Source organism: Ipomoea nil, unplaced genomic scaffold (assembly GCF_001879475.1).
Source record: "Ipomoea nil cultivar Tokyo-kokei standard unplaced genomic scaffold, Asagao_1.1 scaffold3251, whole genome shotgun sequence".
NCBI lineage: Eukaryota > Viridiplantae > Streptophyta > Magnoliopsida > Solanales > Convolvulaceae > Ipomoea > Ipomoea nil.
The window spans coordinates 1,237,768-1,265,549 of NW_017619679.1; the positions used below are offsets into that span (position 1 = coordinate 1,237,768).

General features: G+C 36.2%; 4 protein-coding genes across 4 annotated transcripts; 1 reads left to right on the plus strand and 3 right to left on the minus strand.

Annotated features, from left to right (window-relative positions):
- Positions 1–1,652: 1,652 nt before the first annotated feature.
- On the minus strand, positions 1,653–2,432 carry LOC109169141. Its single transcript, XM_019318017.1, has one exon. It carries the CDS (start codon positions 2,430–2,432, stop codon positions 1,653–1,655), a length of 780 nt encoding a protein of 259 aa, XP_019173562.1.
- Positions 2,433–15,942: 13,510 nt separating this feature from the next.
- LOC109169116 (serine/threonine-protein phosphatase 6 regulatory ankyrin repeat subunit C-like) lies at positions 15,943–17,666 on the minus strand. The gene is made up of 2 exons (XM_019317988.1): positions 16,975–17,666; positions 15,943–16,886 (listed from the first exon to the last, which is right to left on the minus strand). Exons 1-2 carry the CDS (start codon positions 17,578–17,580, stop codon positions 16,554–16,556), a joined length of 939 nt encoding a protein of 312 aa, XP_019173533.1. The 5' UTR covers positions 17,581–17,666; the 3' UTR covers positions 15,943–16,553.
- A 2,614-nt stretch (positions 17,667–20,280) lies between these two features.
- Positions 20,281–22,380, plus strand: LOC109169142. The gene is made up of 3 exons (XM_019318018.1): positions 20,281–21,268; positions 21,379–21,917; positions 22,129–22,380. Exons 1-3 carry the CDS (start codon positions 20,281–20,283, stop codon positions 22,378–22,380), a joined length of 1,779 nt encoding a protein of 592 aa, XP_019173563.1.
- Positions 22,381–26,162: 3,782 nt separating this feature from the next.
- Positions 26,163–27,548, minus strand: LOC109169108 (germin-like protein subfamily 1 member 18). The gene is made up of 2 exons (XM_019317983.1): positions 27,357–27,548; positions 26,163–26,932 (listed from the first exon to the last, which is right to left on the minus strand). Exons 1-2 carry the CDS (start codon positions 27,478–27,480, stop codon positions 26,373–26,375), a joined length of 684 nt encoding a protein of 227 aa, XP_019173528.1. The 5' UTR covers positions 27,481–27,548; the 3' UTR covers positions 26,163–26,372.
- Positions 27,549–27,782: the final 234 nt, after the last annotated feature.

A 27,782-nucleotide genomic window follows, 5' to 3' on the forward strand; every position in this document is an offset into this window, starting at 1 on the left:
AAAATATTCCTTATGCATTTGTCGTTGGGAGTTTGATGTATGCTCAAACATGTACCCAACCAGACATTAGCTTTGCTGTTGGGATGCTTGGTCGTTATCAAAGTAATCCTGGTATGGATCACTGGAAGGCTGTAAAGAAGGTATTAAGGTACTTGCAAGGTACAAAGGAGCACATGCTCACTTATAAGCGATCTGATCACCTTGAGGTGATAGGATACACAGATTCAGATTTTGCCGGGTGTTTGGACACAAGGAAGTCCACATTTGGTTATCTATTCCTTTTAGCCGAGGGGGCTATTTCTTGGAAAAGTGCTAAGCAGACTGTCATTGCTGCATCCACTATGGAAGCTGAGTTTGTGGCATGTTCTATGGCCAGAAATCATGGATTATGGCTGCGAAATTTTATTTCGGGACTTGGAATTGTCGACAGTATTGCCAAGCCGCTGAAAATTTATTGTGATAATGCCGCAACAGTCTTCTTTTCTAAAAACGAAAAGTATACTAGTGGTGGTAAACATATTGATCTGAAGTATCTTGCCGTTAAAGAAGATGTTCGGGAACGAAGGGTATCAATTGAACACGTAAGCACTAGATTAATGATTGCAGACCCATTAACTAAAGCATTGCCACCGAAGGCATTTCGTGAGCATGTTGAAAGAATGGGCATTATTGAAAACTGTTAACATTATGTTAAGGTTGTGTTTTGAAATATTTGATACCTAGAGCTCAATATAGTTTCGTTTTTGTATTAAAGTATCCTGTTTAGTTTATGAAGTATATATACATGAATGTTTTATGTTAATATAAACAGAATTTGTCTTTGACAAAGACATTATCGTGGACCATTATGAAAAAGTTCATTATGAATCATATTGAGTTTGAAATTAATATTGTGATACATGGAAGGGACTGCGTTAAATTAGTGACGTATTACCGCCATGATTCTTATTAATTTCTAATTTAACGATGACTTATGTTCTGACCAATATAACAAAGGAATTAACTTATACTATGCATATTATGTTTCAAGTTCATTATTAAACTTATGACTTATGAGCCAAGTGGGAGAATGTTAGAATAATTATTATTATTATTATTCTATGGTTCATTATGTTTTATTGTGGCTCATAATTAAATATCTATTTATAATTTAATAATGAGATAATCCCGTGATTGGTTAGTTAAGAAGATAAGATTGCAGTTTCAACTGCATATCATCAGGTTTACGTTGATGGAACGTATTATTATTTATATTTCATTCTGAGACTCTGGTCCTCTCCCAACCTCTCTAAAAACTAAAACTCTCTCCATCAGAGAATTAGATTAAGTGAATGTTAAAGGTCTGGAGGGAGAAACCAAGTTTCTAACTCAAGCAACTACGGAAAAACAATGGAGCCAAGTATGTTCCCAAAATGCTATTTAAATACAGTATGTGAAAGGCATGTGTTCTGAAGATCTTATGTTTTAGGATTAACTTACATGCAATTCCTAGGGAAAATGTTTATTTGAGAAGCTAAGTGACAAAATGATATAGGGAATTAAAAGATCGATGCATGCACTACAATACAATACAATAAAAGTACTTGAATATGAACAAATTAAAAATAATAATGTATCTTATTTGTCCAACCTAACCAATTCAATATATATAATTAAACTTGACACACCACCACTGAATCTGAACTTGAATTCTTCTTCTTCTTCTTGGAGTTTGTGTTGAATGCTGTTGTTGGCAACCATTTTATCACCGCCTGTGTCACCTTAACTACATACCCAACACCAATAATGAAGGCAAGTGCTGCAAACAAACAGCCCCAGATGAAGGCAATGTCGTAACCTGTAGGCGTGGGAGTAATCATTTGCAGGCACAGAACAAAGCTTGCTCCCGCTGCAGTGATTGCCACCCACATTGTGATCATCATTGTGTACATAAACCATTTACTCTGAATGGGCAATCCACTTATGAGTAAGAGTATGACACTGAGAGATGTGAGAAAGCTCAACATGTTGGCCACTACGAAGGCGTTATTGTCATCTGGTTTGTAATAAAACATCAGACCACTTCCTGCTGCTGCTGTTATTTCACTTCTACTGCCATAGTGTGTCAACGTGCAATCATTCCCATGGTATAAGAAAGTATAAAATGCACACTTATCGACATACTCGACGGGTTTAGATTCCTGCACTACACCGCCAGGGGGGTTAACCATGGCCTGAAACGCCATTGTTGCCAGCAATGAAGCTGCCACCATTAACCCCTCACGCATTTCTTTAACCCAATTCTCTGCACCATTTTTATGCTTTTTTCTTCTTCTATTTTTCATGTTTTTCTCAGATGATGAGTGGCTCTGGAGGCTTTGCATGTCACTGTCGTCCTCATTCTCTGCTTGTTTAACTTCCTTGTCCCCCAGAAGTAGTTCTCCAATTTCCATCTCTTTCCCATTATTATTATTTCTAGTTTGAAAGAGAGTGTCCATGCTGTTAATCCACTCCCATTTTCAGCATTCACTTGGATTCTAGTACGTTGGACCAAAAACTTCACTGCCTACAGCAATATATAATAATTTTCATTTCAGTGCCAAAAGCTGACACCATGAAACTAGGGGCAATTTATACCTTGTGCCCCTGGTGCAAAATGACTTTGTTTTGCATCTTTTTTGAAAATTTCGATTTTTCCTGTTTGCTGTTAATTTGTTAAAAAAAAAAATCATGTTTTGAAAATGTACATAATTATATTTTAAAATGTACATAATTGTATATGAGAATGTACATAAACTTTTAACCGTTAAAGAAAATCGCATGTACGAATGTATATAATTGTATAAAAAAATATTCATAATTGTATACCAGAATGTACATAATTATATAACATAATGTACATAATGATATAACATAATACGCATACTATGTTGTGTCGATTCCCCACAACTTAACATAACGACATCGTTTTGGAGGCGTGGGCCGCACAGTCCTATGTGCACCGTGGTGCAGGGTATAATGATTGGAAACTAGGATCAAATGCTGACCATGCAAAAGTTATTGCTAGTTTTTTAGAGACAGGGTGATGGACTTTTTCATTCAGATCTTTGCCCAATAATTTCTCTCCAACCTGTTAGTCTTAATTACACAGGACTTTACTCTAATGGGTTGTTTTGTAGACATGAATTGCATTGCAGTTCTACCATAATTCTTTGGTCACTTTAATTACAATGTTTGGTTGGAGGAAATTCCTAGCGTAATTCTTTCATTTTGTTGAATTGTCCCATGAATTGCAATTCTAGGAAAAGAAAAAATAGATGAAATGACACTAGTACACTCTGTTATTATTACTATTATTATTACACAAAGCTATTTTAGTATTTATACAACTTCTTTCTTTTTAAATTCCAATAATTCGATTCCTCCCTACCAAACAACGTAATTTCAATTCATACTTTATTCCCATCTTCTTCATTTTCCTAACAAATTACAATTTCATTCTCCTATAATTCTTTTCTTTTAACCAAACGCCCTGTAATATCAATTATTAGCATACCATTACCCCAAAAGGTATAACTAGTAGGCAAGACTTAAGTTTATTGCATTATACTGCAACACATTTTTGAGAGGCATGATGTTAGACTTAATTACTCCGATTTAACACTCAAAACCTCCACTCAACAATCCCTTAGCCATCAAGTATATATATTGGACTTGATCTTTTACCGATCTCCGCCAACCAGAAACTAAGATACATATATAACCAAGTATACCAATCATTTTTTCTAGAAATTTACCTCAAATTGTTTATACTTCACAGCCAGATGCAAAACTGTGTTACCAAAAGCATCCTTAGAATTCAAAAAATCTCCGACGTGATCTCCCTCTCCCATCATCTCTACAAGAAGCTTCAGAGCCTGCAACTGCGCACACTGCTAGAAATCATCAGATTTTCGACCACCCAAAAATGGTCGGAAATGGCCTTAATCGGGTCGGTAACATCGTTTCCGACCACTTTTCCGACCATTTGGGGGATTCGGAAAATACCCAGTCGGTAATTCCGACCACTGTCTTGTGTGGTCGGAAGTAGAGACCACCTTGTATAGAACTGTCGGAAACAAACGACGGTCTAGCAAATGGGACGGATCCTAATTTCCGACCACACATGTGGTCGGAAAATAGGATCCTAGAATATTCTTGGAGTTTCCGACCAATATGTGGTCGGAAAATCAAGATCGAATAATGTTCTTGGTTCCAGATTTTCCGATCACCCGGTGGTCGGAAATTAACAAGTAAATATTAAAAAAAAAAAAAAGGTACAATTTTTTTTTTGCTAATTTTACTACAAATTATCCACTGCTTTCACAATTTTAAAACTAGTAATTTCATAACACTACAAATATTATACATTCCAATAGCAAGTTTAATTACATACATAATGTTTCAATTGTAACACCTACTCCAAAAAAAAAAACTAGTTTTCCAATTCTAAAATGCTACTTCACAAATCAAAATAGTTTGTACATCACAAGTAGCATCACAAGAAAGTTAGAATCTTGACCTACTAAAATGCTACTACACAAATCAAAATAGTTTGTACATCACAAGTAGCATCACAAAAAAGTTAGAATCTTGACCTATTGCTCTTGCATTGGAGATTGTGTTCCATTATTCAATCCAAGATCCTCTAGCCTAACACCATTACTTTCAGGGCTGACTGGATTCGTAGATTGAAAAGATGACTGATTTGAACCACAAAATGCAGCAATTTGAGCTTCCAAACATGCAAATCTGTCCTTTAACTACTTGTTCTCTTCTTGTAGGTGCTTAATTCTTTCATCACAAGTTGTGTGTGAGGAAGATTGCCCGGATTTTAAATTCTTTTACCTCACAACCTCAGGAAAGTAGTGTAGGCTATCTGATCCGAATCCAAAAACGTTCCCTCTTTTCTGTTGGCCACCAGTTACCTCATATCATATACTTGAATCTGGAAGCTCCGGTTGAGTTTGTCATTTCTTATCTGCAGTCTCCTATATTCAGATATTCAAAGGATATAATCAAAGAATAATAAGATTACTAATCAATGTGTATTGCTAATCAACCATGTCAATCATTCTTATTTCCAACATGTATAATCAAAAGATATAATAATTGAACTAGGCAATGTGTATTACTAAATAAACAAGTGCATTTTTTCAACACATTACTTAATAAAATGAGCTAAACTAACAGTATGTACAAATTGTCAAGGTACAAGGTTAAAGGCATGGTTGTCAAGGTACAGTATGTAAACAGTATGTACAATGTACAACAGTATGTACAAATTAACACTAAACAAGTTAATGATGACTCCAAGGCATAGATAAAAGATAAGAAAGTCGCTAAATACAATGGCTTGTTGTCAAGGTTAAAGGCACAAAGATAGCAAAGAGTACATGTCCTCCCAATGCTAGGGCTAGAGCTACAGTTTTAATGCTAAGAAAGTTTTAGTATCTTACCATTACTAGTTGAGCTTTTTTGCAAATAAACTCATCATCTTTTTTACGCTTGTGCGTTGCTTGGAACAATGCTGCATGGGAGGGATCTTCTCCATGTTTTTCTTTCTATCCAAGAACAATAAACCAAATATTAATATTGTTGTTTAAGTATAAACTGTATTTAAATAGTAGTAAATGACTTACCAATCTTCTCATATGCTCGGTGATGGGGATTGAACCTGCAGTGTGTAGCGACGGTCCCAATCCCCAACAGTCAGAATTTCTATTTCTTTTATTCTTTTCGGCAGTCTTCTTGAACTCATCTTTATCCCAAATACTCTGATATTGGGCTAAAACCGTATCAAGCATCCATTTTGGTGGTGCATTACCCTTTGCCAAGTTGCTACGAACCTCATACAAGGTGTCAGATAGTCTCCTGGCAGCCTTGCTGTGAAATATTCTCTGAATAGCTTCCTCATCTTCCGGTTTCCACTTATATGATTTCTTTGATAAAAAAAAAATCAAACTGTAATTAGTAAATGAATATCAATTGCATGCATGCATATATTCTGTTAATACATATTTACTAATAGAAGTTATAAACTAATTTACCCTGAATTCATTAAACCAAACATCCTTCATATGTCTAGGAGCTGCACTGTATGACTTTATTGTATCAGGGAATATTTTAGTAACGCAGTCGATAATTTCTCTATGTGCCTTGCATGGCTCAAACCTGTAACAATTATAAATTATAAATGTTAGAGATAAAGGTCAACACATTAAAATTATCAATATAAAACTTACGAATTGTTCCCAACAGGGTGTATTATGGGCCTATTGCTTGGTGAAGATGGAGGTGAGGGACTATTATCTGGTGACGCTGATATAGTACGCTCTGAGTCACTATTTCGGCTGGACTGTGGGAAAGTAATTGATGGTGGGCTGGAGTTTGGGGCATTATTTCATGGACTTGGTAGTTGATTTCGTTCAGAATTAGATACTGCTGGTTGGGACATCAACGATTTACTCTTTTGACGTTGAGACATTTTTTGCATAAATGTAACCATTAAGAATGCCACAAGTAATCAAGTAGCAGCAAGCTAAGCCAAATAAAACGGAGAGGTAAGTAATACAAGAAGCATTCATGTTTATAACATATTTTACACTGTGTATGAAAACAAATGTATTGAGATGTTTCTAAAAATGCATCAGACTCTATTGTCATCATTTGCAAGAAACTAAATTGTTAGTTTCCTGAGTGTCATATATAAAGCAGCTGAAGTCCTCAATAACCATAGGGATGAGCTAGAAAACAATCAAAGGACCATAGGGATGAGCTAGAAAACAATCAAAGGCAGGTGAAGATACTTGGAACACTTGCTATGTAGCTATTAAACTAAGAAATATACACAGTTTTGCTAATGAAGTTAATCTGCATGGTAAAATATTGTTAGCCAAAGACTATTCTATGTTCTAAAATGAGCACAGTATTCAAATCATAATAGTAATGTGGTTGCATATTTGATATTTGATATATTCCTTAATTTCTATTGTCAAGTTGAATAATCAGTTTATGTTTTATTATTCAAAAAATTAGATTTATATGAGCATTGCATGTGAGGGAGACTCAATTACTGAGCTCATGATTATTGGAGACAAGCCAGTCAAGGTTAGTGAGTTCAATGGATTTGCAGTTCCAAACCAGACCTTATCTAACCATTTCTCCATAGATTCTTTTGTTGTTACATTAAATTGGATTAATGGCATTCAGAAAACAACATAAAACAACATAAAAATAGCATAAAATGATAATCATCATCAACATAAAATGATGCAAAGTGTGTTGCCTCTTCAAGCATATATGCATCAGCAATTGAACCTTCAACGTATCTTTTATTTTTCATTTTTGACTTTAAGTGATTGAGGAAGCGTTCAAATGGATACATCCAACGATATTTTACTAGGCCACCTAAACGTGCTTCATAGGGAAGATGGACAGGAAAGTGTTCCATGCAGTCAAACAGTGCTGGAGGGAAAAACTGTTCTAACTTACACAATGTTAAAACAATCGAGTTTTCCATTTCCTGTATTTTGTCTACACGTAGGGATGTAGAACAAAGATTTTTGAAAAACGCACTTAACTCAGTCAAAGGCTTCCAGTGACAGCTTGGTAAAAACATGAAGGCTACAGGCACAAGAAACTGCATAAAAATATGACAATCATGACTTTTCATCCCTATTAATTTAGAAGATGTGGAATCAACACATGTGGCCAAATTAGAAGAAAACTCATCAAGTAACTTCAAAATTCGTAACCACTCATAGACAGCTAATTGATTAGTACGATTCAAACTGTAGCTTGCCTTGGGCATAAGATAACGTCCATTATTTTCCACCAACTCAAGTTCTGGCCTATTACACACGTCCTTCATGTCGAGACGTGCACTAGACGTGTCTTTATTTTTAGTTGTGCCTTTGACATCCATAACCGTGTGGAAGATGTTATCAAACACATTTTTTTGCTATATGCATCACATCAAGATTATGACGTAGCAAATTATTCTTCCAATAAGGCAAATCCCAAAATATGCTCTCTTTTTTCCAATTGTGTGCATGTCCAAACCCCTCAATGCGACCAATTGGACCATCAATAATCTTTGGGATATTTTCTAAACTATGAAACAACTCATCTCCTGTCCAAATTGGTTGAGGTCTTGATTTCTCAACTCGTTGTTTGATGAAGGTATCTCGATTCTTCCTCCAGGAGTGATTCATTGGAAGGAATTGACGGTGACAATCAAACCAACAAGTTTTATGACCATTCTTCAAATAAAATGATTTAGAATAATGAAGACAATAAGGACATGGTAGTTTCCTGGCTGTCTGCCATCCTGATAACATACCATATGCAGGAAAGTCATTCATGGTCCACATTAACGCAGCGCGCATCATAAAATTTTGTTTAAGTGATGCATCATAAGTTAAGACACCTGTTTCCCATAACAATTGAAGTTCATCAATTAAAGGCTGCAGATAGACATCAATATTGGCTTTTGGGTTCTTCGGTCCAGGAATAATATAGGTTAAGAATGTGTATGGTGTAGTCATAGACATTGAAGGTGGGAGATTATATGGAACAACCATAACAGGCCAACAAGAGTACGGCTTTGCATTGAAACCAAAAGGAGAAAATCCATCAAAACATAAGCCTAGTCTTACATTTCGAGGATCTGCTGAGAAATCAGGGAACCTTCTATCAAAGTGCTTCCATGCTTCACCATCAGAGAGATGACACATAATACCGGGTTCGCGGCGATTTTCATAATGCCATCGCATGTGTGAAGCAGAGCTATGTGATGCATACAAACGTTGCAACCGAGGAATGAGAGGAAGGTAATGCATTCTTTTGCGAGGCACCTCTTTTGCACGAGTAGATCCAGATGGGCAAGGTTTAAATCTTGGCTCACCACAAAACTTACAGTGCTTGTCATTTATTTCAGACTTATAGTATAACATACAATTGTTTACACAACAATCAATCTTCTCATGTCCAAGACCAAGCTTTGTAAGTAATTTTTTTGCATCATAATACCTGGTAGGTACTCGATTATCAGGACCCATCAAATGGTTAATATACTCAAATATCTGATCCATTGCTAGCTGTGGTATATTAAAAGTTGTCTTGATATTCATCATCCTCAATGTATATGCTAGCTCTGTTTCTTCATTAACATTCATTGATAAAGGTTGTCTCGCAGCATTTAACAAATCATAGAAGTTTTTTGCAGTACTATGTGGCTCTTCATCTTGGTCATTCTCGACATTTAGTGGAAAAAATGATAGACCAGATACATCAAAAACCATTTGTTCATACCGATTATTTTCACTAGGGCCCTCATTCATATGCGGTTGTATTGAGGGGGGAAACTCATTGTGACACGTCCAAACCCAATAATTCGGTTCAAAACCCTTCTTATACAAATGAACACGAACATCATCTGCAGACAAGTGTACTCTATTCTTACACTTACTACATGGGCACCTAATCTTCATTGAAGCCTCATATACAGGAAGCGTGCTTGCATAATTTACAAATTCCTCAACACCCATTAAGAACTCATCAGTGGTACCCCCTTTTTCCGGGTAACAATCGGTTATACATCCATTTTCGATGTTCAGGTATATTAGCCATGTAAAACTACTGCAAAAACATATATACAATACAAACACATATATAAATATATTAAAAATAATACGAATATTTTAAATAATTATATACAAGCACACTAATAAATATACACACATATAAAATGCAATTAAAAAAACATAAATATACAAATAATTATAAGCATACATACATACATACATACACATATACATACATATATGCACACTATACATTATTCAATCATAAAATAAATAATCTAAATAAGTATTCACAAAAATCAAACCTAGATCTAATAAAATGTCTTATTAAATGGTAGATCTAAGAATATACACACATACCTTAGTTTAGCTTGATATGATGTAGTAGAACATGATTTTAGCACTATTATAGAAGATTTTCTGAAAGAATACCTACAACAAGGAAAAAATGAGCAGAAAGATGTAAAAAACCAGAGAAAATAGTCTGAAAATATGCAGAAGAGGTATATATATAAAGCTATTTCCGACCACCTACAAAGGTGGTCGGAAAAGAAAAGCAAATTAAATGCAAGCTGCCGACATTTTCCGACCGCTAATGATGGTGGTCGGAAACTTCCGACCACCTTACATAGGTGGTCGGAAGTTCCGACCATCTTTTGAGGTTGCCGGAAAAATGAGAAAAAGTCGGATTTTCCGACCATATTTCCTTGTGGTCGGAAAAGTGGCTGGAAATTAATGAATTTCCAGCAGTGTCATACTTAACACACATGTGCAAAATGCTCTCTCCTAACTTCTCCCCATCTATCGCCATCATCTCACTTAATTCACTGCTACAAATTTCATGCCCATCACTCATCATCAGCTCCTTCAGCACCTCAACTCTCCCTTTCACAGCTGCAAGGTGGATGGGAGTGAGGCCGTCTCTATCCCGAGCCATACACATCCCGCAATCAGCAAATAGTAAACATCTAATCACGCCCGCGTGCCCCATAGCAGCCGCGAGGTGAAGAGGCGACGATTGCTTGGAATTCAACTCTTTGGCTAGCTCAGGCTTTCTCCTAAGGATGTCATGAGTTAAATCCTCCTACCCCAACATTGCTGCAACATGCAAAGTTCATTCTGAAACGTAGATACAATTTTCGCTATGCATAACCCCGAAAGGAGTTAAATTTGAAAAATCAATTAGAGGCTGTTCACCCTCCCCCAGGGACGGAGCCAGAAAATTAATTGAGTGGGGGCGAAGTTTAAATGACGATAGAAATGTCAATTACAAAATATCAAACCGGCATAATAAGGTGAAAATATAAAATACTTTATAAATTACAATAGAATATTTTTATAGATTACACTGTAGTTAGAGTCGGAGCTAAAAAATATACTTGTGTGGGGTGAAAATGTGAAAATATTTATGACAAAAGATGAAACATAATCCATTAGATAAAAATTTTTGAATACTACTATATTCAATTCGATCAAAAATACTTTTAAATTTTAATTTTTTTTTAGTTAGATCAACTTTAAGTTTTTCTAAAGAGTTAATTCCAAGAATGATCCTCCGACTATGTTAATTTTCCATAATTGGTCCTCGACTTTTAATTTGGACAATTTAAACCCTTGACTATCGAATTCTTTCCAATGTTAGTCCTTCCGTTAGATGAAGGTTAAGTGGATGTAAATTTGAGGGGTAAAAGCATCCTTTCAAGTATTGAGTGTATATTTCCTCTTTAATCAGTTCAGGAAATCATAAATTGCAAGGGAGCAAAGGCCAGAGGTCGCCGGGTCTTCTGGTTGCTGCCTTCAGCGGAGGTCGTCGCCGCCACCGAGCCTGTCGCCGGGAGAAGTCTCTCTCTGTCACCGCCAACGGGTAAAAACACGAAACCATGAGCAGATACCAGAAGTCTCTCTCTCTCTGTTACAAACGACACCTGAACAAGCAATACCAAACTCAACAAGCAACCTCTGTATTTCTTTCCATTTATTTGATACAGAATCGTAAATTTCCCCTGAATCTAAAGTCTCGTCCCAACATCCAAGACCGCCTATGGCAATCAGTACAAATTGTCTGTTATCTTTATTGGAGTGGTTGCTTTTTTTCTGATAAACTTGCATGACTTCATACTGGGCAAGAAAGAGAACTCATTTTCATCAAGGGAGGGTCTGAATGCAAGTCTGATCGAACGCCTGTGAGGATCTTCATAAACATCTTATGAACTACCAATTCTTGACCTGTGGAATCATCTTTCTAAACAAATTTGTTGGTTCCTGATAATTAGATAATCAGAGCTGACCTCATAAATTCCAAGTATAGGTGATGATCTTGCATATTTCATGGATGCTGCTTTATGCCATGATTTTGTTAAAGGGCTAAACACCAGCACACTTTTGTGTGTCTTATAGGAGTTCTTATCAACCTTGCCAAAGTTAGAAAGACTGGTGCAACCTACGACGATGTATACATCATCTCGGACACCAGCAACAGAGAACAGAAACCTCCCCCTGAGTATTTCTGCGTCTAATTTGTGCCACTGATTCAAGGAGATATCCAGCTTTCAACAACAACAACAAACATATACCTCAGGGCATGTTAGCAGCTTTCAACAACAACAACAAATCCGAACCAGATTCGGGTGAACCACCTTGCCAAGTTGCTAATAACCTAGATCTGGTTCTTGAATTCCCGAAACCAATGCAGGCCGCTCTCGCCGATGCAGCGGACGGTCGTCCAAGGCAATGCAGGCCGCTCTCGCCATCCACCGTCACCAACTCCCCTGTTTTTTGGGCCGCTGGCGCGTGACCCTTCTCGGGCTCCTCGCTGTTGTTGCTCTGAGCTATATGTTTCTTTCCGACGCCTTGCCATGTAATGCCGATGAGCCACTCAACGGTAAAGGCGCCGAGAGTGGCCAACATGGCCTACTAGCCATAGATCAGCTCAGTAGTCGATATTCCGACGCCTTGTTTAGGGATTTATAGCACGTTTGGTTCACGGAATGAATTTTGAGGTAATAGGAATTTTGGTGGCGGTGGGTGGGGGTGGTGGTGGTGTTGGGGTGGTAGTGGTGGCAGTGGCGGTGGCAGTGGTGGGGGCGACGGTGGTAGTGGTGACGATGACGGTTGTGGCAGTGGTGGTGGGGGCGGCGACGGTTGTGGCGGTGGTGCTGTTGGGTGGTGGTTTTGGTGGTTCTAGTGGCGGTGGTGGTGGTGGTGGCGGCGGCGATGGTGGTGGTGGCGGTGGTGGTGCTGGGGTGGTACTGGTGGTGGTGGTGGCGGTGGCAGTGGTGGGGGCGGCGGTGGTGGTGGGGGCGGCGACCGTTGTGGCGATGGTGGCGGTGGTGGCGGCGGCGGCGATGGTGGTGGTGGCGGCGGCGGCAATGGTGGTGGTGGCTGCGGCGGCGGTGATGGTGGTGGTGGCGACAACGGTGGTGAAATAGGATAAATTTATATATAGGATAAAAAAATTAGGTTAAAGAAAGGGGTAAAAAAGAAAATATATTCTAAAATCTATTCCTGAATGTTCAGTAATAGGCTAATACCAGAGGGGCCCTAGTAATAATTATTACCTTATTTGAGGTAATAGGCTATTACCAGGAATATTATTCCTGGTAATAGAAATGGTTACCAAACAAAGGAATAGGCCTATTACTGGGAATGCTATGCCATTCCCGGCCTATTCCGCGAACCAAATAGGCCATTAGGGATTTAGCTATCCTGTATGCCGTATACAAGAAAGGGAGGAAGACATTAATCATTAAAATGACTACTTTACCCCTTAATTTAACATTTACTTAACTTTCATCTAACGGAATGACCAATATTGGAAAGAATTCAAAAGTCAAGTGTCTAAATTGTCCAAATTAAAAGTCGGGGATCAATTGTGGAAAATCGACATAGTCGGATGACCATTGCTGGAATTAACTATTTTTCTAAATTAATTTGAATATAAATGAAGTAGACTAATGAAGTAGATCAACTAGTAAATTAATTCGAATAAATTAAGTAGACAAAAAAAATATTTAATTTATCTTGGAAAGGAATGAAAGAGATAAAATAAACAAGTGTTGTTAATGAGTTTAATTCGAATAAATTAAGTAGACTAAAAAAATATTTAATTTATCTTGGAAAGAAATGAAAGAGATAAAATAAACAAGTGTTGTTAATGAGTTTTGAACCCATGACCATATACTTTTTATTAAAATCAAATTTGGAGTTTAACCAACTAAACTACTCAAACAATTAATACTTTAAACATAAATATAAATTTTATATAACATTTAATGCTATATATGTATATATATCTACTATATATATATACTAATAAGAGCCCAAGAGAGTTAGGCCTATAATGGGTAGAAAAAATGGCGGTCAAATTTTTTAATCAAATGAACGGCTCAGATTGATCAGATTTTAATTTTTCCTTAAGATTTACTAATTTATCCTTAATGAATATGATTATCCGTTAACTTTTCCGTTAAATATTATCTTTTCCGTTAATTTCTGTTAGTTCACCGTTAACTTACTCATTAATTTCAATAAGGAAGGTCTTAAGTTCGAACCCCACTGCACCCCAATCAAAGTTGACATAATTAGTACTCTATTTTACTCTTATTAAATTATTAAATTATAATTTAGTAGCTACAACAAAAAATAATACATATGCATTTCTTTAATTTAGAATTATGTGTCTACAACGTCTTTATTCAAAAAAATTATTCATTATCAATAAATTAAATGAGAGAAATGATTTCATTAGTTATATTGTCTTTATTTTTCTCCAATATAAAAATTCTTTACATCCAAATTCATCAATTGATTATATTCGCTACATTGTCCCTACAATGTCTTTATTTAAAAAAAATTAATCATTATCAATAAATTAATTAAGACAAATAATTTTTTAGTTATATTGCGTTTATTTTTCTCCAATGTAAAAATTCTTTACATTCAAATTCATCAATTGATTATATTCACTACATTGTCTATTATCTTTTTTTTTTTTTTGCACTATTTTTTAAATTAAATATCAAAGTTATAATACAAAATAATGCTATATATTTATTTACCAAGTATTTTATTAATACCATGAAAAAATTAAAAAAAATATAATTAATAAAGTCAATCATATTAACTACTTGAGGGATTTGTTGACAAATAGAGTATTCAAATCACACAACAAATTGAAGTGAGAACTATCTCGCAATGTCCTTGTTTGACAATCAGCAGTTAGCGATTAGCGTTAGCGGATTATATTAGCAGATTTGACCAGCGAATTATATGAACTGTTGGTAAAAAGATATTTGAAAAAATTAACTGTTTAGATTAACATGTAAAATGACCTAAGAGTATACATATATTTATTAATAATAATAATAATAATAATAATAATAATAATAATAATAATAATAATAATAATAATAATAATAATAATAATAATTGTTTTAAAAAAATAAAAAATAAAAAATCTTATTAATCCAATTATATTAACTACTTGGGGGATTTATTGACAAAAAGAGTATTCAAATCACACAACAAAATGAAGTGAGAAACTATCTCGTAATGTCCTTGTTTGGCAATCAACAGTTAGCTCTTCAATATTAGTATATATTTAATATTTTATGCCCTAATTTTTATTCGCTATCCCTTATGTCACGTATTTGGTTTCAACCATACCTATACAATTATTTTATTGACAATTATAATCAATCTTGACTATATTATCTTGCATTTTTAAACTTAGAATTACCTATTTAAATACGTAAATTCAATATTCAATTATCTATGCATGAACAATTCCAATATAATCTTGCTTTGATATATATACTTTAAAGTACTTATTTAAAAAAAAAAAAAAAACATTGGACATTATCCCAATCGCGCAATGCGCGTAAAAAACTAGTACATACATATATATAAAGGGGTGGGATGGAGGGAGTGGGGGCAGCTACCCCCACTGCCCCCAGGCTAGCTCCGTTCATGCCCTCCCCCTCTAAACTCTCATTCGACCCTACCAGAACCAACATACTTGATTTATTTTCTGCATTTATTTTTCATTATTTATTATTGCTAAATAACAAAAATTAATCGTTCTGAAATAATTTAATTTAAAATCAAGTAGAACTTTAAGTTTTGATTTTTGTTCAAGCTACGTAGCACAATTTCACCTTTATTTACCAATAAACCGGCCTTTTACAATAAAGATTCTAACAACAATATAATATTTGGAGTACAGTTGTAAATTATTCCTTATCTTTCAATAATGAGCATCATCAAAATCTATAGAATGCTCGTAATTCCTAACAAATATTAATAATAATGGTGAAAATTCAGAAAACAAAGTTTATTGAAATTTATTTATTGGAGAAGTGACATAGAGTGATATATAGGGAATTGAAACATGCATGAGAATTGTTGGAAACCTGCCATGAAACTACAATACACTCATAAAGTCCTTGTGTCTATCCGATCCAGCCAATATATATAAGTGCAGATTATATTGTGGGTGGATGAATCCTAAGCTTGATACATTATCATTGAACTTGAATTCTTCTTGGGCCATGTGGTCTTCAATAGTTTTGTCAACCACTTTATCACCACCACTGTAACCTTAATTATATACGCAACACCAATAATCACGTAAGGTGTTACAAACACACAGGTGATCAAGGCGAAGATGAAGGCGCCATATACACCAGTAGTCATTTCCAGGCACACAATATAGCTTACTGCCGCTGCAGTGATTGCCACCCACATCGTCATCATCATTATGTACATATACAGTTTACGATGAAGGGGCAAACCACTTATGAGTAACAGTATATGACACCCACAGATGCAAGAAAGCTCAACGTGTTGGCCAGTATGAACACTATATAAGGATTTTGTTGGTTATAAGCCATCACAGATGTTCCTAAGATAGGTGTCAACTTATGGTCCATGACTTCTCCAAACGCGCAATCAACATTCCCAGACAAAAAACTTAGAAGAGGTATACAATTTATCATCATCATCAATTACACCGCCAGGGGGGCTAACAACGGCCTGGAAGGCCATTGTTGCCAGCAATGAAGCTGCCACCATTAACCTCTCACGCATTTCATCAACCCAATTCTCTGAATCTTTAGCTTCCTTGTCCCTCCTCACAAGTAGTGCTTCTCCAATTTCCATCTCTTTCACATTATTCATATTATTATTTCTAGTCTGAATTAAGAGAGTGTCCATAGCTGTTAATCCCTTTCCATTTTCAGCCTTCACTTGTATTCTACTATGTTGGACCAAAAACTTCACAGCCTACATACATGATACAACAATAATATATATATAGTTAGCATATATGTCAGTGCCAAAACCTTTGCTCCATGAAATAAATTAAGTTTACCTCAAATTGTTTATACTCCACAGCCAGATGCAAAACAGTGTTACCAGAAGCATCCTTAGAATTCACAAGATCTGCGTCGTCTCCTATCTTCTCCACAACAAACTTTTGAGCCTCCAACTGCCCATGCTTAACACACATGTGCAAAATGCTCTCACCCAACTTCTCAACATCCATCCCCATAACCTCACTTAATTCACTGCTACAAATTTCAACATGCCCATCACTCATCATCAGCTCCTTCAACACCTCAACTCTCCCTTTCACAGCTGCAAGGTGGAAGGGAGTGAGCCCATCTCTATCACGAGCCTTACACATCCCGCGATCAGCTAACAGTAAACATCTAACCATGCCCGTGTGCCCCATGGCAGCCGCGAGGTGAAGAGGCGAAGATTGATTGGAATTCAACTCTTTGGCTAGCTCGGGCTTTCTCTTAAGGATTTCATTGGCAAAATCGTCGTATCCCAGCATTGCCGCCACATGTAGGGATGTGTCGGAGTAAACACCACTAGCCATGCTTCTCTCCAGAAGCAAAGGATCTTCATCTAAACGCCTGTTTAAGCTTTCTACATCTCCTTTTAGTGCAGCTTCGAAAACCATTCTTTCCATTTTTGTTTTCAATTTTTCACAATATCGAGGCTAGCTAGTTAAAACAAGAAATGAAAGCTAAGCTGGACACAACTACTCGTACAAGATGCAATGGTGTGTAGGAATAAACAGTTATTGTCATGGGAAGTGTGCGTAGGAATATATTTATAGGGCAGGCAATAATGGAAGGTTGGTTTTATTCAGATAATTTTGTTAAGGGAAAATAACACTTTTTCTCTGATGAATTATATCCTTATAAGATTTTTTCTCATAAATTATTCATGAATGTCTATATATTTGCTCTCTCATTTATTTTAAAAATGACAATTTTTTCTCTACCCTTTCAAATATGCTTTTGAATTGTTAAAAATAAGGGCAAAATAGATATTTTAAGTCACTTTCCTTCCTAAAGAAATTATTGATTATATATGAAATTTAGAACAAATGCAACAAAGAATAGACACTATTTGCATATATTTTAATTATAATTTTAAATTAATACTAGTAATAGAATTAAGACTTGAAACACAAATTTAGCAATAAAGAATTATTTGTGTTTAAGTCTTAATTCTGTTGTTAACCTTAATTTTGTTGCTAACATTATGTAGTTAAAATTATATCAAGGCCTGCACATACCAGAGTTTAGAGGGTTCTGGAAATTAAAGTTGAGGCTATATATGGTACGGCATACAGTAATTATTCCTTCCTATCTGATCAGAGAGTAGAATAATTAAAGCAATCTATAAAGCAAGAAGGAAATACATAAACTTGATTCGAAACGGTAAACATATGGTATACATTCTTCACTGTAAAGGAGAATAATAAGGCACGAACGAAAATTAATAACACGTTTTGAAACCAGAATATATATAGGATTAGATGAACAGTGATATTGATGGGAGGTAACAAATCCGATCCATTATTTCTTCAATTCAACAACAATCCACACAGAAGTAGTAAACAAAATGCTATAGCTTCAATCATAACAATTACATATATATGCTCGAATTGCCCGTGTGGCAAGCTCAATTGATTTAATCGATCACCTTAAAGTTTTGCTCTATCGACAATGTGGAGGTTCGAATTCCACTAGCAACTTGAGGGTCGTCATTGTGAGACCTTGACTGATCAAATTAAAGGTAATGAAGACTCCTTGTGTGTAGAGTGTACATGCAAGAGATGAGGACTTGGGGATTGACGGAGTGATTCGCAATTTGCCTCATCCAGCGGCTCTTTGGCAATGTATCAAAAACATATACATGTTTGATTTCACAAATAAGATATCAATTACTCGAGGATGAGTATGAGGTGAGTTGAGACCATTTGGTGCAAAGTCTATAGCGCCAAATGTAATAAGGGTGTGTTTGGTTCATACAATCTAGGGAATTAGAATCAAAATGTGAATCGAATACTCGGTAATTAATGGTAATCAATTTTGATGAAAGTATTTTTCATGTTTGGTAGTATAATCGAATTAGAATGATTATCAATATTGATGTTTGGTTATATATGACTCTTTAATGGGAATACATGTTTTAAAAAATAAAAAATTAAGGCAATTGGTCATAATATAATGACTAATAGTTAATAGACTTACTCTAGTCCTACAAACTAGGAGGAACCAGTCTATAACATAAACCAAAATATGTTATTCCTTCTTAATGACATCTAGAGCACTAATATATATAAACAAAAAAAAATCAAAAAAAAATGTAAAAGCACTTATCCAAACTTAAAAATCGTACTACCATCCAATTCAATAAGATGGATGGAATGTACCTGTTTTTAATTAGGGAATGTGCTTTTTAATTGAAGGGTTAATAAAATCCTAAAGTTATGCATGTGTTTTAAAAAGTTGTCAACTAAACACTAACTATGATTTTGATTTTCATTCTTGGTGTGTAAACTCATGAACCAAACACATTCTAAGTGGTACTAGGTTATTGACATTCACAAGGGTGACTACAGATCCAAATGAATTTGATGTGTTTCCGAGCACGACTTGCATATTTTCCCATTCACAAACGCAGCATTGGAAGGTCAATTAATAATGTTTTTGCCAAGAGTCAAGTGATTGAAATCACTGTTTTTATACAAATTAAGAGACAAAACAATGGCCAAGCACCTTGTGCACAGATGACACCTGAGTTGGACTCTCATATGGGAGGTTGTGAGTTCGAACCTCAGTGGAGGCGTTATTGGCTTTTTGCGCTTCAGTAGGTTGAGAAAGTAGTTATGAACAGATACTACATAGTAATAGAGTCAGTAACATTAAAAAAAAAAAGACAAAACAATGAATATTATGATTATGACACGATGGGAAACCGAAATGGCAGTTGGTCGAAATTAATGAATTTTGTTGTCCACCAAATATCTTGGAATTTCCAAATCTAGAAATTTCTATATTAATTAATAATTATTCTAATTCCTATCTATTTTAGGGATCAAGAGGATCAAGCAGCATGTGATGCACCACCTCATCACTCTATAACTAACTTAGTTATGATTGTTGAAAGTAGTTAAGAAGTCTTGTTTTGTAATTAGTGATCCCACTTCCCTTACTGCCTTCTCTATCTTGTACATATATAAGCTGGCTGCTTCCTTGAATATAACATACAGTATACACCTTTCATAACCGTTTTGCATAACCTGTTTTTCCTTCTTCTTCTCATTCACAATATGGTATCAGAGCACCTGTGAGGAGCCTACGAAGGAATCACCATGGCAGCGTGGCCGTCAATTGGTACACGGACAACACCAAGCGATAATGCAGCAGGAGGTCCAGCAGTTGGAACTCCGGCGCCGGTTCCGGCAACTTCATCTACTACTCTGCCGAATATTTCCAATGTAACAGAGGTATCCTTAGATTCACAATCGCAATCCAATCCATACTTTATGCATGCAAGTGAGAATCCAGCTTTGGAGCTTGTATCAACTCCCTTAGAAGGTCCGAATTATCATCCATGGGCTAGGGCTGTAACCATGGCACTATCGTGCAAAAACAAACTGGCATTCGTGGATGGAACCATTACCAAGCCTTCCAGAGATGATCGGAGGTATCCATACTGGGAGCGATGCAATAATATGGTGGTAACCTGGCTGATTCGTTCTCTATCACCAACGATTGGCCGGAGCGTCCTCTGGATCGACACAGCATATGGAGTATGGAGAGACCTAAAAAAGATATTTAGCCAACAAGATCTCTTTCGAGTCGCAGAAATCAAGTGCGAAATCTATCGATCTAAACATGGTGACAATTCGTTGAATGAATACTTCACTCAACAGAAGCTACTGTGGGACGAATTGCAGATACTTAGACCACCTGCGTTCTGCGGTTGCATCTCCAGATGTGAATGCGGAAAGAAAATAGATATGTTGAACGAACAAATGGAGAAGGACAAACTGTCTATTTTTCTGATCGGATTGCACGACAGGTATACTTGTGCTAAGAATCGGATTATGCTGATGAAGCCTTTGCCAGAAGTCAGTGAAGCCTACTCTATGATAGCACAACAAGAGAGGCAATTGCATATCAATTCTACTGGTTATGGAAGTCCTTTATTTCAAACTGGAGAAAATAATGCTGCTGGAAGTGTATTGATGACCAGAGCACACACTGGTTCACAGCAGAATTACAAAAAATTCTCAGGAGGGAACAAGAAAGCTATCTGCACTTTCTATGGTTTTACAGGGCACACAGAGAACAAATGTTATAAAAAAACATGAGATCAAGGAGCCAAGGTTTTGCTGCAAACAATAGTCAAGGACCATTGGCAATTCAATAGCCAAACTCTGATGGAGGTATATCATTTACTCAAGATGACTTTAAGAAGTTTTTGGAATTTGTGCATATTCAAAAGTCCAATGAGAAAGGATTGATGGACAGTACTCCCCTTGATCAATCCACATATAATGCACATGCCAATACCATTTCAGCTAACCAGATGGAAGGTACTAATTCCCTTTCCAAATCTATTAGTTATAGCAAAAATACATGGATATTGGACAGTGGGGCTACTCATCACATTGTATGTTGTATGGAATTATTATCTAATCCAAAGGAAGTCCACAATATGTTTGTAAGACTGCCAAATGGACAACAGGTTGCTATTTCTTGCATTGGAAGAGTCTGTTTGTCTGATGAGTTCATTCTGCAAAATGTTTTATACATTCCTGGTTTTTGCTATAATTTGATATCTGTGGGGGCCTTCATCCAAACCTCTAGATGCACTATGAAACTACACACTAACCAGTGTGTCATACAGGATGCTATGCATGGCAAGATGATTGGATTGGCTGAGCTTCAGAATGGATTATATCTCCTGACTTTTCCTGTCAGTTGTTTCTCTGTGCACAATGTTAGTTCAAATGTGAATAAGTGCACCTTGTGGCATACTAGATTAGGGCATGCCTCATACTCTAAGATTCATTGTTTACATAAGGTGGATTCCACAATTTGTATGAATAAAGATCTGATTTGTGACTGTTGTCACTTTGCTAAGCAAAAAAGACTTCCCTTCTATCTTAGTGCATCCATCTCTTGTGCTTGTTTTGATTTGTTACATGTAGACATTTGGGGTCCATACAGAGTTCCCACCCTTCATGGACATCAATATTTTCTTACTATCTTGGATGATCATAGTAGGGCAGTGTGGGTATATATATTTGATGAAGAAGAAATCTGAAGCAAGAGATTTGATTGTGAACTTCTGCAATATGGTTGAAAACCAATTTCAAACTCATGTTAAGAATATCAGATCTGATAATGGCAAAGAGTTTGACATGATTGAGTTCTACAAGCAAAAGGGAATACAACATTAGACATCCTGTGCTTACACCCCACAACAAAATAGTAGAGTTGAAAGAAAACATGGACACCTTCTATCTACTGCCAGGGCATTGAGATTTCAAGCCAGTATGCTAGAATGTTTTTGGGGAGAATGTGTGCTACATGCAGCCTACATCATAAATAGGTTGCCCTCCAGTGCCATCAATGATCAAATACCATACCAAGTTCTCCTCCACAAAGCACCACAGTATCAGCATTTAAAGGTTTTTGGTTGTCTGGCTTATGCTGCCACTTTGGGCCCTAAGTCTAAGTTTGATGCAAGAGCAACAAAGTGTGTTTTCCTTGGATATGCTAATGGAACCAAGGGCTACAAGTTGTATGATCTCCATTCCAAAAGGATGTTTGTATCCAGAGATGTATATTTCAACGAGAATACCTTCCCTTTTCAAACCACTGTCAACCTAAAGGAGTTGAGTTTTTCTGAAATCATACTTCCAGCTATGATAGGCATTTCAACTGAGTCCATTGATGACTCATAAACTCATGTTGACAATATCTCTAATGGAGCAACTGAGCAATCACTTGAAAGAAATGTTGACAGTAGACCTGATGGATCAGCTGAGCACTCACCTGACAGAAATGTTGACAGTAGTTCTGGTGGATCAGCTGGGCACTCACATGAGAGAAATAATGACAGTGGTTCTGATGGATCAATTGAGCATCCAGCTGAGGTAATAGTTGAAGAACTACAACAATAGCCTGCCAGAAAGTCTACCATACATAAGCAAATCCCAACATATTGGAGGGACTATGCTTTCCATAATTCTGTGTTGAAGACTTCTCCCCATGACATCTCCACAGTTGTAAGCTATGCTAAACTTTCTTCCTCATTTCAGTCATTTGCCATGAATATTTCTTGTCATACTGAGCCTAAAAACTATAAAGAGGCAATGAAACATGATTGTTGGAGGACAGCTATGCAGGAAGAAATAGCTGCATTAGAAAGGAACCAGACTCGGATCTTGGTGGACTTACCACCATCAAAGAAGCCTATAGGGTGTAAATGGGTGTACAAGATTAAACACAAGGCAGATGGGGATATAGAAGAAGAAGAAGTGTATATTGATGGGGATCTAAGGGATACACTCAGACCCTTGGTATTGACTATCTTGATACCTTCAGTCTAGTGGCCAAAATGACCACCATTAGGACTTTGTTAGCCATAGCAGCTGCAAAAAACTGGCATATCCACCAAATGGATGTTAATAATGCTTTTCTCAATGGGGATCTAGAAGAAGAAGTGTATATGGAACTTCCTCTTGGAGTTGTAGCAGCTAAGGATGGTCAAGTTTGTAAGCTAATTAAATCCCTATATGGCCTAAAGCAGGCCAGTAGACAATGGAACACAAAACTATGTGTTGCCTTACAGAGAATGGGATTTAAACAATCAGTGGCAGACAATTCCTTGTTTACAAAAGGCAAGGAATCATCTTTTGTCGCACTACTAGTATATGTTGATGACATAGTAGTAACAAGTGCTGATCCAAATCTAATCCAGCAGATCAAGACTCGGCTTAATAACACCTTCCAGATAAAAGATCTAGGATCTTTGAAACATTTCTTAGGCTTGGAGGTGGCAAGGCAGAAGAAGGGAATTGCAGTATCACAGAGGAAATATGTTCTTGAGTTGTTAGAAGAAATAGGATTTATTAATTCCAAGCCTGTGTACAGTCCTACTGTCCCTTCCCACAAACTAAGTAAGGATGAGGGTGATTTCCTTGATGATAATGTTCAGTACAGAAGACTAGTTGGGAAATTATTGTATCTTACTATTACCAGGCCTGACATTAGCTTTGCCACACAACAGTTGTCTCAATTTTTGGATAAGCCTACACACCTACACCTACAAGCAGCTCACAAGGTGTTAAGGTATATCAAAAGTGCTCCAGGACAGGGACTGTTCTTTCCAGCATCTTCTGATCTAAGCCTGAAGGCCTTTTCTGATGCAGACTGGGGTGCTTGCATTGATTCCAGAAAGTCTGTAACAGGGTTCTGCATCTTCTTGGGGAAAGCCTTGATTTCATGAAAATCCAAGAAGCAAGCCACAGTTTCTAAGTCCTCCTCAGAAGCTGAGTATAGGGCTCTAGCTGCTACCACTTGTGAAGTGCAATGGATACTTTACTTGCTGATTTTGGTTTATTGCCTACAACTCCCACAGCTGTCTATTGTGATAGCAAGTCTGCTATAGCTATTACTAAGAACCCGGTCTTCCATGAACGTGCACATCGAGATCGATTGTCATCTTGTTAGAGAGAAAACTCATAAAGGGATCATCAAGCTCTTTCATATCAATTCTGCAAACCAGTTGGCAGACATTCTTACTAAGACTCATTGTTCAAGCTCTTTCTATAGATATGTTTTCAAGCTTGGCTTGCTCAATCTCTACAATCCAAGCTTGAGGGGGGCTTTTAGGGATCAAGAGGATCAAGCAGCATGTGATACAGCATGTGATACACCACCTCATCACTCCATAACTAACTTGAATTGGTTATGATTGTTGAAAGTAGTTAAGAAGTCTTGTTTCGTAATTAGTTTTCCCGCTTCCCTTACTGCCTTCTCTATCTTGTACATATATAAGCTGGCTGCTTTCTTGAATATAACATACAGTATACACCTTTCATAACCGTTTTGCATAACCTGTTTTTCCTTCTTCTTCTCATTCGCAATAATCTGAGACTGAGAGGAGAATAATTAAAGCAATATATAGATCTAGGAATATAAAGCAAGAAAGAATTGAAGTACGAAAACTTGATTTGAAACCGTTAGCATGTGGTATATATTCTTCATTCCTATCTGAGTGGAGGAAAATTATTAAAGCAATATATATAGTATGTATCACTGTCAGAGAGGAGAATATATAAAGCAATAAAGAAAACTGATAACATGTTTTGAAACCAGCTACCTACAGGATTAGATGAACAGTGATATTGAATATTGATGCAAGGTAACAAATCCATTACTTATTCAATTCATCAACAATCCAAACAGAAGTAAACAATATGAAATAACTTCAATCATAACAAATTTAGGACATGATAATCAAACAACACCTTCATTTGAGCGCACAAATAACTTTAATTTTTTTTCCATAATAACAGGAATAGACGATTGGGCTATGTTGTTCATTGTGACAGGTTGGAAGGGCCGTAGATCAATCATTATTGTGTGGACCATGGTCTACACAAGTTCTGTATACCATATTTTGTATACTGTAAAATAATGTACATTTAATACAAAAATAATGTACATTCAGTACAAAAATAATGTACATTGTATTCAGGGGATGTACATTATATTTGTACTGAGTGTACATTATATTGTATAATGTACATTCAGTACAAAAATAATGTATATTTAGTATATTAAAAATGTACATTTTGTTATGGTCCACGTAACATTGGGTGGACCATGGTCCACACAATAATTTGCCGCCGTAGATGGCTCAGATACCAATTTGTAGAATAACTTAAGTATAAAGTTGTAGAACTGAGGTTTGTTGAAACTAATGACAGCAGACGCGAGAGAGAAAGAAAATAACAGAAAAAATATATATTGCAGATGATTATGGTGTAGTAGTTGCACTTAATGTGGTGGACTTCTTGTGACCACCAGGCATGTATTGGTCCTCCCACATAATGGGTCGCTAAGTCACTGTGATTTGTTCATACACTATCCTGTCGAGGTGGGTGTGGGAACCTTGGGGGTAGTAAATTATGGGGAAGGACGACAAAGATTTCATGATAAATAATGACACGAAGGTAACAAATTCATTATGTTATTCAAAAACACTCAAGACGTACAAAACATATACTTAGTAGATAAAATGCAACTTCAACCATAACAAACAAATGCCACATAGGGGCATAGGGCTTTTTCTCTCTCTCTTTTTTTTTTTTTTTTTTCAAATCTAAATTAAATACAATCTTGCAGAAAGAAAAATCATTAATTAGTTTTCATCCCAGGCCTAGTTATTATACCAAAATTGAGCTTGGAGATAGTTAATCACATTTTGCCCAACTTGGAAAGCTTTAGTGAGAACTTGAGGATTGATGGGTGGGTTTGAACCGAAAACAGCATTTGCAATAGTGATGACTCCAGGATTTTGGCTACTCAGTCCAGCAAAAGCAACTGCATTGGTCTTTCCAACATTGAATTGGAAATGAATGAGGCCTTGTGGGAACACAAAAACATCACCTGCCACCAATGTTTTGGTGAAGAGAGGGTTCTTCATGCCCGGGGGAGGATTTGACAAGACAAATCCCACATAGAGAGTGCCTTCTAAAAGAAATAAAACCTCAGTTGCTCGAGGATGTGTGTGAGGTGGGTTGAGGCCATTTGGTGCAAAGTCGATACGGACTAGTGAGATACCGAGTGTGTTAAGTCCTGGTAGGTTGTTGACATTCACAGGTGAGACCTTTGATCCAAGTGGATTTAATGTGTTTCCAGGCATGTTTAAACCTCTAAAGAGGAAATCATTAGCTACAACTTGCATTGGATTTTTGCATATTTTCCCATTCACAAACACTGCAAACAAATTAGAACAATTGTAAACATGCATTAGAGGACAGTTGAATGCCATTGATGAGAAACACTCATATTCATTTCAAGATCATGCTCATCTAGGATGAACTTTAATTCAAATCAAGGAAATTAAAAAATGTTAAACACGTAACTAATTAAATTTATAGCTTCTATTCAATTGGGTTCCTTGACTTAAAAAATGTACAATTAAATCATCAAAACAACAAAATATGTGCAATCGAAACAGTTTTCCAATTTTCTTAGCAGAATTCAATCATATGGCTTACATGGTTTGTACTAATTAATTAAGTTGCCATTTCCTCTAGCATACTAGTTGGGATAAAATATTGATATATTTTCAACTCAAATTGTATTAATATATCAAAATATTCACCCAACAATCATGATATGTAGTTTAGCAACTTACCGGCTGCATTAGAATCATTAACTGCAACACAAAAGTCTTGCAAAGAGCTGGGATCAGATGCATGGGAAAATGAAGATGCTAAAGCCACCATAGCAATGGCAAAGACTATGAATTTTAGAGCCATATCTAAAATATTTTTACTGACAATATCACAATTGTTGAATACCTTTTTGTGTTTTTGGTGACAGTATAACCAAAGATGGGAGGCTATTTATAGCAACATTCTCATCTGATAGGATGTTCCAAAGTACATGCAGATCAGACTAGGCTTCTATGTTTTGGGATTTGTTTTAATTCTTTAGTATGGTTGGTTAACTAACATGCATTTTGTTAATTGGGATCCAATGATCTCTTCAAATGATAAAAGAATTGTTTTTAGTCAATTTTTTTTTGACAATTATTAAGCAGTATCTTATGATGTTTTCA